The sequence below is a fragment of the Rattus norvegicus genome, chromosome 11, assembly GCF_021556685.1.
Source record: "Rattus norvegicus strain SHRSP/BbbUtx chromosome 11, alternate assembly SHRSP_T2T, whole genome shotgun sequence".
NCBI lineage: Eukaryota > Metazoa > Chordata > Mammalia > Rodentia > Muridae > Rattus > Rattus norvegicus.
This window is the reverse complement of record NC_141544.1, coordinates 94,234,258-94,244,900: the sequence shown is the minus strand read 5'-3', so window position 1 is coordinate 94,244,900 and position 10,643 is coordinate 94,234,258. Positions and strand designations below refer to the sequence as shown.

The window sequence follows — 10,643 nt, the reverse complement described above, 5'->3', positions numbered from 1 at the left end:
AAAAGATTTGCTTTGAGAACAATGTTCCCTTTCTATAGGGATGTTTCAAGTAAGAATGTTACAGTGGTAGCAAATCGTGTTTAATGCCTAAGCATGGCATGTTTGCTCTCCTAGCTATAAATCTGCAGTTTTATAGAACTCACAGGAAACCTGATTTATAGTAAAAGAGACTTTTTAACTCCCTCAGCTACTTTATGGCCCTTGGTTTATATTATTAGATTGGAGTCTATCAGAAGTTCCTTCGGGACTATTCTGTCAGCTCATTTCAAGAGGGGAAAAGATGATGGAGTGGGGTTGGGGTCCCTCAGAAAGTCTTCTGGTACTGGTGCTAAAGTCTGGGCTGGGTGTTTCCAGACTTCAAGAATGAATAATGGTCTATACAGAATGTGAAGCTTGGGGAAAGACCCTGATTCAAAACAAGTCAGAACACACTGCAGAACTGTGGTTGGCAGCACCCGTGAAGATGCTTAAGGGACCCCAGTCATTGTTTGTGGTTTCCAGATATGGGATGCAGAGGAGTTCAGTTGCTAAGAGATACCAGCTTTGTGTGGCTCTACTTTTCATTCACAGATTCAAATATACAATTGTGTCTTATTGTACACGTTCCCAAAGTCAGCCTAGACCAAATGAGCCAACATAAAGATGGATGGCTGAGCTAACTGAGACCAGAACCAGTGTGGGGCAGCCTGTGTGCATCCTGTATATCTCCACCCCTTCTCATGTTCTACTCCTTTATTACTACCCTAGGTCATTTTAGCAAGCCAACTCTGACCGGCTCCATCTTGTAGCTCCTCTCCCTCATTCCCTAACCCCTTCTTTCTGTTTTGATTTTCCTCATGGGTTTGCCAGACATCACAGGCTGGCCCGATTCATAGTCTGTGCAGTCTGCAGAGCTTGTCTTGTTTTAGGCTATTTGGTTGCATTCCTTTATCTCCCTTCATTCTACCTTTTGCCATGACTTTGCCACCCACCTTGTCCCTACTGTGACCCTCCTATTTACTTTCCCTCTGTTTTTTCAGTATCAACCTAGTCCAGCCACTTGCTTTCTATTCTCTTCCCATTCATGAAGTGCTATCTGTATTTCATTTTTTCTTTTAGGTTGGGGGGGTTGTTTGTTTGTTTTTGAGACAGGGCTTTACTGTGTAGCCCAGGCTATCCTGGAACTCACTCTGTAGAGAAGACTGGCCTTGACCTCACAGAGATCCACCTGCATCTTTGTCCCAAGTGCTGGGAGTAAAGGCTTTTTTTTTTTTTTTTAAGTAAGGGTTTTTTGTTGTTTTTGTCTTTTTGGTTTTTGTTTTGTTTTGTTATGTTTTGTTTTTAATGAAAGCTGGAGAAATAGCTCATGGGTTAAGAATACTAACTTCATTTCCAGGGGACCCCAGTTCAATTCCCAGCACTCATGTTGGGTAACTCACAACTGCCTGAAATTCCATCTCCAAATGATCCATACCCTCTTCAGGTCCCTGAACACACACACACACACCAAACCAGGCATGATAATCCCAATGCTTGGGAGAGAGGCAAACAGATCTCTGAGACATTGAAGCTAGCCTAGGTCTACATAATAAGACTGAAACAAACAAAAACTACCACAAAATAGCAGGGGCAAAAACCTTATAGAAACCCACTATTTTGGAAGCTAATTTAAAAATATAATTTAAAAAGGAGCTTGAACACAGGTACCCCCCCCCCTCAAAAGACATAAGGCATTAAATGAACATCTCAGCCCTATGTGTGTTTACATCTTTTGAGTTATTGGCTGGGAGCCCTGCCCCACCCCCCCAAACTGCAATATAGCCTATTGCATTGTTCTGGGCTTCCTGTCCTAACCTTATGATAAGATTCTGTGTTGAGGACAGATTTTGGTTGCAGGACAGAGAAATCAAGCTGGAAGTAACCTGAGGGCTTCCTTCCTTCCTGCAGGCCAGCTTTCATCATACCAGAAAATGCAATGCAGGCCACTGGAGGGGAAGGGGGTTACCCAGGATGAGTGCCGATAAGGAATGTTGACCTACCCTCTGGGCCCATCATGACAGGAAGTGTATGAAGAAAGCCATTGACTTTCAGATTTTCGGCCTACTCCCCTGGAGGAACTTCATGCCTTGTACCACAAACATGGTGTAATGCCACGGCTGCAAGGGCCTAATAGGAACCTACTTCTGCCATTTTCCTAAACAGACACGCTATCAAAACGCCTTCTAAATGTCTCGTCGATAGCCACAGACTGGCACAGTCCTCCTCCTCAGCCAGAGAAACTTCTCACTTCGGTGGACGGGTACGTGGCGGCCTCTCGTTTTTATTTTAATTTCCACTTAATACAAGTAATTCTCTTTTTAGTAAGATCTGTTTGAAGACACTATTTCAAAGCATCGCAGCTGTTATAGGGAAAGTAGAGCCAGGGTCCTTGATGGAAATGTGTGTGGGGACAACAGATTTAGGGACTTCTTCCCTCTGGTCTGAGGAGGGCGGGGAGGAGACAGAAAATGGTGTGCACGTACTCCCGCCCTCACCCCCACCGCTGCCCACCAGTTATCAGTCCCCAGCATTTGCATGCACTACTGTTTATAGTATTATGGGAAAGCATTTCCCTTTAAACTTACTTGGCTACTACATTGTGACATTTGATTTCCCCCCCAAATGAACCATGTGAACCGAGTCAGACTTTACCAAATGTTTCAAAATCCTCCTCTGCCAAAGCATAATTATCCTGCTCTAAGAAAGAAACTGCCAGAACCCAGTCAGGTACGGTTGCATTTTCTGGGATTACCATCAGAGCTAGTGTGAGAACTGTGGGCAGCTGGGCTAGGAAGATCTACTTCTTCCTGGCTGCTGATACTGAGGGGCTGACACGTGGAAACCTCGTGTGTTGGGGGACTGCAGGGCAGGCCTAGGGCTCCCTAGGGCTGAGGCTGCTCAGACGAGGCACGGCACAAATCTTCTGGGGCTGAGGCTGCAGTGTACCACCAAAGACATATTCCAGCCTGAGGCCCTGGCTCCCTTCTGGTAGTTGAAACCGAAAGGTCCTGAGGAGGGTGGCAAACATCAGGAAGAGCTCCATTCGGGCAAGCTGTTCCCCAGGACACACACGATGCCCTGGAAGCAGAGAGAAAGGTCAAAGGAAAACAGGACTCTGTCTGTCCCAATAATCTTCCCACGTATACCATTCCAGGACCCAGCACTGTTCCTGATACCTGCAGAGAAGGGCAGGAAGGCTTCATTGGTCCCAAAGTCTCCATCTTTGTCTAGGAAGTGGCCAGGGTTGAACTGATGAGGGGTCTCCCAGCACTCGGGGTCACACAGCACCGAGGCCAGATTGGGCAAGATGATGGTTCCCTGCAAAGAAGAGCTAATGTAGCTTGTGGAGGCTCAGACTGCTCAGTACCCAGCCTTGGCCTGGGGCTAAAGCAACTCCAGTATATGGGTGGGGGTGGCGGAGTGCCCAGAACCCAGGGAGATCCTCAACGGCCTTCCCTCCACGCTCACACTCATTAAGGAGCTGAGTTCTACCTCTGGATTCAAGGCAGCCCACAATGGGGGAAGGGAAGAATAGAGAGAATAAGAAGGGGGAAAGAAAGATCAAGCATTGGGAAGACAGAAAACGTAGAGCCAGAGATGGACACTTGACTAGTTAGTGGTGGGAGGAGGAGACCGTGACCTATGTCCTCACCTTCCCACTAACTGTTCCCCTACTCTTAACCCTTACCTACCTTGCAGCTCTAACCCCAGCGTCCACTTTGTTTCACAAGTGAATGAGTGACTAAAAAGAAAGTCACACTGAGCAAGTAGGACCAGGAAGGGACAAAGGCTTCAGCCCAAATAAACTATGCTCCTTTCCATGCGGACCCAGGGCTGAAGAGAAACAGTGTTAGCAGCTAGGAATAGAGCTCAGTGGTCTAGCACTTGCCTATCATGCAAGGCCTGAGTCTAACCCAGCAGTCCTGGCATAGGAAGGAGGGAGAACAGGTGGATGGGAGAGAAGGGGGGTAATAAAAAGGACCAAGCAAAGAGGAATAAGGATTAGTTACAGTCCTAGTCTTAGGACACTCATCCTCAGGATTCTGATGTCCAGAATTCAGAATTCCTACTGGATGGGAAGGAATAGAATTGAGGCAAACATCCCACCCCATGGCACATCCAGGAGACCGAGTGCAAGGTTCTCAGTTTCGACAAAGAAAGAGAGCTTTAAGTTTAAAACTGAACCGAAACAAAGACTTCTGAAGAGTTTGAAGTCTGCATCCCAAGCAAAAACTGAAGATCGGGGTTTGGGGATTTGGGTCAGTGGTAGAGCGCTTGCCTAGCAAGCGCAAGGCCCTGGGTTCGATCCCCAGCTCCGAAAAAAAAGAATAGAAAAAAAAAAAAAAAAAAACAAAACTGAAGATCAGGAACAGAAGCTGACCCAAAGGCTTCTGTGCCACTGTTGTGGGTGCTACACCACCTGGGCTGAAGGCACAGACCAAGCTGCAGCCAGCTGGCACGGTAAGACACCAAGATCTGCGGTTTTACACAGAGGTGTTGGGAAGGCACGAATTTCTGCTCGTGACTGAGTAAGCTGCATGCTTTCCCATTACAGTGCAGGTCTTAGCCTGAGATTAACAGCCGCGTGCATTGTGACAGCCCTTTTTGTGGTGCTGGGGATAAGCCCAGGGCTTCGCTTACATGTGCTCTACCACTAAGCCACACCTCAACCAAATCGTCAGCTCTCGTTCTTTTGAGTGTGAGCCTTCGCCACAGCTGAATTCTTTCTCTGAGCCAGCTCAACAATTCTTACTAATCCCCTTCAGATAAAGAGACATTTGCAAAGAGGCTATAGTTGCTCATGTATCCCATTCCAGACGGCATCTGGTATCTTGGGAAGCACAGGCTGATCTTTGTTCGTGGAGCAGATTCAGAACACCCCATATTCACTCATAAAAGCTAAGCATGCCTTTCCCCCCAGGTTACAGAACCATCTGGCTCCTGGGGACTCTATTCTAGCTTGTCCTCAGGAAACAGCAGTTTGAATTTTACCAGCATGTAGAATACCTGAGCCGAGACAGCTTGAAGAGGACCCATTCTGGTAGGTCCATTGCCATTACTGTCTCTCAGTGGCTAAAATGGTGCGATCAATGTCGACTCACCAGAGAGATGGGCCTCGAGCTTGGCTGTGGGGTATTATTTTGATCACGTTAATTGAGGCGGTAAGGCCTACCCATAATAGATAAGGCCTTGTGTAAGAACACAGAAAGCAAAGTGGGCGCTAACATACATTAATGCCACTCTCTGCTCCTGGCCGTGATAAAATGTATCAACTCTCCCACGCCTGCTGCCTTGACTTTCCTTCCGCGAAGACCAGGGCAAGAGCAAGTGCTCTTAGCCACTGAGCCATCTCTCCAGCCCTAGTTTTGGTTTTTGAGACAAGTTCTCTTGTAGTCTAGCCTGACCTTGACTATGTGGCTGAAAATGACCTTGACCTGATGTTTCTGCCTCTACTTCCCACGTTGTGGGATGCACTAGTAGCCTGACTTGTATTTGCGGGTTTACTTTTGTATTTTGGGGATTAAACCTAGGGCCTTGCGCATGGTAGAACTTCATAAAATATGTGTCAACAATAAATACTGGAAAGAAGTTTCTTAAAACACCTCTCAAACACAGGAAACCTTAAGGTTATCAATCAAGGGCCGTATTCTGTCATAACCATGCCCACCAATAACCACAGGTGACTGACTGACAGCTGCCAGGTGGGCAGAATCTGGAGCAAGTGCCTGTGCTGGGCAGGAATGCTTTCTGCAGGTGCTGGGTCTGGCATGGGCCTATTCCAGGCTACTTACCTTAGGCACATAGTAACCATGCATCCAGGTGGGAGTCACACACTGACGTACAGCGCCCACGGCCACAACGCTGCTAAGGCGCTGTACCTCGTGGAGGACAGCACGGGTGTAGGGCAGTCGCTCTCGATCCTCATAGCAGACGGCCTGTGCAGTACCCAGCACCTCATCCAGTTCCTGCTGCACTCTCTCTGCGGACAGCTCAGTGAGGGTCTTGGGATGGTGCCTATGGCCCAGCCTCCCCAACACCACCCGGCCCCACCGCACCAGCTATTCCGTTTCCTACCTAGAGACCGCTGCTAAAGTTCCCAGACCTAGGTCATGCCCCCGCCCCACCACCAGCTGTTTCACAGGAGAGAGAATTTGCCTCTCTGTAAGGTTCACTCCTATATGGAGAGGTTATGAGAAGGGAAAAGACCTCGTCGTGAGTCTCACAGCCTGGGGACTACCGTCTTCGTTTGATGTATGAGAAAACGAAGGCTCTACAGAAAATGTACTTAGGGCCTCACAGAACTGGAGCTGGTTGTAGCCATTTTGTCCCTTAGAGAACTCCAGATACTTTTGTTCCTCACAACTGTGTTCTTATCGTTATCCCAGGGCCTGGCACTTAGTAGGTGCTGAGTCATTACTGAATGAGTGGAACCACACCTCCCAGCTGCCAGTTCTGAGAGGAAGAATGATTTCCTACGGTCATGTAGCGAGTCACAGGCTGGGAGCTTAAAATCCCTCCTTTCTAACTCAAATCTGCCAGGTTCCTGAGCCGCGGAGATAAGAACAGGTTTTCCTCCATGCTCAAAGTACAGAGTGATGGGTGCACGGTACCTGGAGCCCCCTGGGGACTAACAGACTAGGGACTAACTGAGGGTCCCATACCTTGGATGGCTCTGTGATGGACCAGGTATATGATTGCCCAGTGCAGAGTGGTGGCCGTGGTGTCTGTGCCTCCCAGAAATAGGTCAATCACCACTTGGATAAGGTTCTCCTCACTGAATGTGGAGACAGGGTCATCCATGGCCTGGTGAGGGTGAGGGTGAGGGAAGGAACAGCTCTGGCTCTAAAGGTTTCTTGTGGCACACACCTGGTGTCTTCCTACGGTCTGATTTGTCCCAAGACTTGTAGGATCAGAGCTTTCTTAGGTGTGAGGCCCCCAGGGGAGGGCCTCAGTCCAGGGACTGGATTGGTTTCAACAGCCCCCGGCACCTATACCCTCTTCTTTCCAGCCTACCAGAGAAACCAGCTCTGGCCTAGAAAGACCCTTTCTTAGCCCAAGTTTCAAGGTGCCCAGAAGTTTGCAGAATCAGGCAAACATGGGAAACGGCTCATGGTTAGAAATGAGTGCCCCAGACTAACCTTGGTGATTTGTGACAGGTAGCAGCTGATGAAATCCTTGGGGGCCTCAGGTGTCCTGAGCTTATGCCTGATGATTTCATGGTGGATGAAGCCCCTCACAGCCTCGTGGTACTGAAATATCTTCTGGTGGGGTCCTGAGAGGTAGCGGAGGGCCCAGGGAAACATGTCATACAGCTGTAGAGAGAATGGCCCACTCAGGGCTTACTCCTGCACCAGTCCTGAGTCAAGACAGCTGAGCACTGTACCAGGGGACTCCAAAATAGGCTGGGCCTCTGATTTCAGAAGCTCAGGGCTGCTTTTGTGTGGAGAGCCCAAAACTGTAGACAAAAATGCGAGCCTAAGAAATTTAGAATCAGACCCAGCCACACCTCCTGCCTACTTTTTACCATTCCAGCCAGACCCCGGTGGAGGCTCCTGTCTGAATCAAGTCCAAACAGTCCCACAGCCTGCATGCCAGCCTCCCCAAGAGCCGATTACCCGGCGCCAAGTAGTGCTGGCAAAGGCGAGGCCAAGGTTGATGGCTCGAATTAGTTCCAGGAAGATGGGCTCCTCGGAGAGGAAGTGATGACCAAACACCAGGGCCCCAATAACTCTCGTTGTGGATCGAATGATAGGAACCTGAGGATCAAAGGCTCTCCCTGTGAGGAGAGGGGAGAGCCGAGTATGAGGAGGCACAGAAAGCCTCAGACACCACCGCCCACCTACGCAATTCATTCCCATTCCTCATCCAAGCCCCTGTCAGGTGATGCTGCTGAGAAGAACTAGATACACCTAGGATTGGGAGAACTTAAGACTGCTTAGGTCTAAAAGGATGAGTGTTGGTTCCCCACAGGGAAGGAAGGCTTGGGGGAGCCTATGAAAGTCCAGAGGGAAAGAAACCTGTGCACAAGGCAAGAAATATAAAAGACCCTAGGTATTGACTGAGAACACATCCAGAACTATAAAGTAGGCTTTCTACTTACTTAGGCGTTTTTAGGTCTGCATTCACTCACCCTGGGGAAACTCCTAGTCAAAACCACTGGTACTGTTAACTAGGTTTCAGTGACACCTCTCTCTCTCTCTCTCTCTCTCTCTCTCTCTCTCTCTCTGTGTGTGTGTGTGTGAGAGAGAGAGAGAGAGAGAGAGAGAGAGAGAGAGACAGAGGTTTATACTCCTCTGCAGAGACGTGCACGAGTGTAGAGGACACAGGGATAGGTCATGCTTGCCCTGGCCCACTTCCTCTCACCCTGTTCCTGGTGAAACACCTCAGCCAGCTCTGCTGCCTCGTGCTGCAGCTGCAACTCTAACGCTTGCTTGCCAAGGCCCAGCTCTCGAAGAGTCGTCAGACAGAAGCGTCTCTGTTGTCGCCATGTAAGCCCATTGCTGCAGATAACACCTGAGACCAAGGACAGAATGAGCACCTGCCCCATCCCCACCCCTTGGATACCTCCACCAGGCCCAGAGAGCAGACTCCTCGTGACCGTCCCCACCCGCTCTGAACTGCAGCTCTGACCAGGAGAAGAGGGCCATTGTGGGGTGGAGATCTAGGGTCCTTAGGGTGGGTTCAGATATGCCTGCCCTTAAGCTCCAGTTTGATTCTGCAATTCCCCACAGAGATAGAGGAGGAAAGAGACAAAGGGGTCTAAAAGGAGGGCAGGAAGGACAAGGCCCTTTCTGAGCTGGCGCAGACATGGTCCTCTCAGGTGTTCTCCAACACCCAGGGAAGGGAGAGCAGTTTCCCATCTAAAGATGAGTACACTGGAAGTTGGAATATGAAGCTGGCTCATTCAAGGCCAGGAAGCCAGGAAAGGGCTGATCCCGGCTTTTATTCTGGTCTTTTTTTTTTTTTTTTAACATCTCCCTGCCTCACATGGAGGGGTTTGAGAATATCTTCTTGGTCCAGCCCTGTCTGTTCCCAGTTCTTTTTTCTTTTTTTTTTTTTTTTTTTTTTTTTTTGAGCTGGGGACCGAACCCAGGGCTTTGCGCTTCCTAGGTAAGCGCTCTACCACTGAGCTAAATCCCCAGCCCCTGTTCCCAGTTCTTAACAATCCTTGTCCTCTTGAGTATACTGATGTACAACCGGCCACCTTCCCTCCCTCATAGCAAGGGCAGACTCACCTTTTTCTCCAAATAGGTCTCGGAAGAATGGGGTGAGGGGCCTCCCCGAGAACTGTTCTGAGTTGGAGACCAGGGCTTCCTTCACCGCCCGGAAGCCGTTCAGCACCACAATGGGTGTAGAGCCCAGCCACACAGTAAACACATTGCCATGAGTCTGAGCCAGCTGTGGAGACACCAGGCAGCCCATAGCCCCTTTTGCTATGATCGCCCTCTGGGTGTGACTGCCTACCTTCCTGCATCCGGTACTCAACTTTTGGCGCACATCTTCAGAGTGCCTCCCAACTCCTTGAATCCAGCCCAGGGTCACAGAGTCCATGGGCATTTAGAGGAAATCAGGGAGGAGCATTCACACCCCATCCGTCCTGGGCATGGGTATGTTCTAGTGTCGTGTGTGATATAAACAGCCACACTTTCTTGAATGGGCTTCTCGTGCATTGCCTGAACACCCCACAGCCCCATCCTTCCACCCCACTTCCTGCCCGGTCTTTATCTCCCTTTCACAAGCCCTGTATGCCCTGCATTTGGCAGGTGTGCTAACTGAGGCACAAAGCTTCCAAGCTGGCAAGCGACAAGACCAGGACCTCCCCGTTGCTTCGACTTCCAGGTTCCTAGGCTGGGAGGATAGAGTTCTTCTGTCTATCCCTTTAGGGAATCACGGTTGAGGCCCCCTCCATACCTGGAACAGCATATTTGGGTGTAGCCGAAAGTTTAGTTGCCATAAATTCCCAAGGAGGGGGAAAGGGAATGGGCCGGGAGGGAGGTGACTCCTTCTCCAGCACAAGGCGGCAAGCTTCAGGAGCAGGAAGGAGCCGGCCAGGAAAGCCATCCCACCGAATAGAGAGAACATCCCTGCTGTCCTCCCTTTGCTCCCAGTCACAATCTGGCACCTTACTGCTGGCCACTCTGCCTTTTATGCTCTCTGGCTGCTTTCTGAGGGGAGGCGAACCAGCAGAGTAAATCCACTCGGTCACACTGCTCACACAGGGGCCACGTCACTCAGCAGGGCCTCGGGGCTCGAGTAGGGGACAAGTTGCAACAGCCTCCTAAACGAACGGCAGCCTCGCTGCTGGCCCATGCAGCTCCATCTTGAGGAGGCCCCTCTCAGCCTGTGCCCAAGTTGACTGAATATGTTAGCCAGAAGGACAGAAGCAACACCGGTTAATGGCAGCGTCTCCTCTGGGACAAACTGTCCCACTGGGATCTGGAGTGAAGCTGAGCTCCTGGGCCTCCTCTCCACCCAGACCCACAGCAGCTTCTGAATCTCTCCAGCCTGCTGGTCTCCATGTTGTACTCAGCATGGCCTCTTCACCTGTCCTGGACCCTCGCTTCTGTCTGAAGTCATGTCTGGAGCCTTTTGTTTACGTTTTAACTGCCTTGGGAGTAGAGTTG

General features: G+C 49.9%; 1 protein-coding gene across 7 annotated transcripts; it reads right to left on the bottom strand.

Moving 5' to 3' along the window:
- Positions 1-2,266: 2,266 nt before the first annotated feature.
- On the bottom strand, positions 2,267-10,253 carry Cyp2ab1 (cytochrome P450, family 2, subfamily ab, polypeptide 1). Of its 7 annotated transcripts, XM_087576867.1 has the most exons (9): positions 9,931-10,253; positions 9,255-9,417; positions 8,383-8,532; positions 7,635-7,795; positions 7,158-7,331; positions 6,681-6,822; positions 5,811-5,998; positions 3,195-3,336; positions 2,267-3,096 (listed from the first exon to the last, which is right to left on the bottom strand). In XM_087576867.1, exons 1-9 carry the CDS (start codon positions 10,099-10,101, stop codon positions 2,891-2,893), a joined length of 1,497 nt encoding a protein of 498 aa, XP_087432993.1. In that variant the 5' UTR covers positions 10,102-10,253; the 3' UTR covers positions 2,267-2,890.
- Between the last annotated feature and the right edge of the window lie 390 nt (positions 10,254-10,643).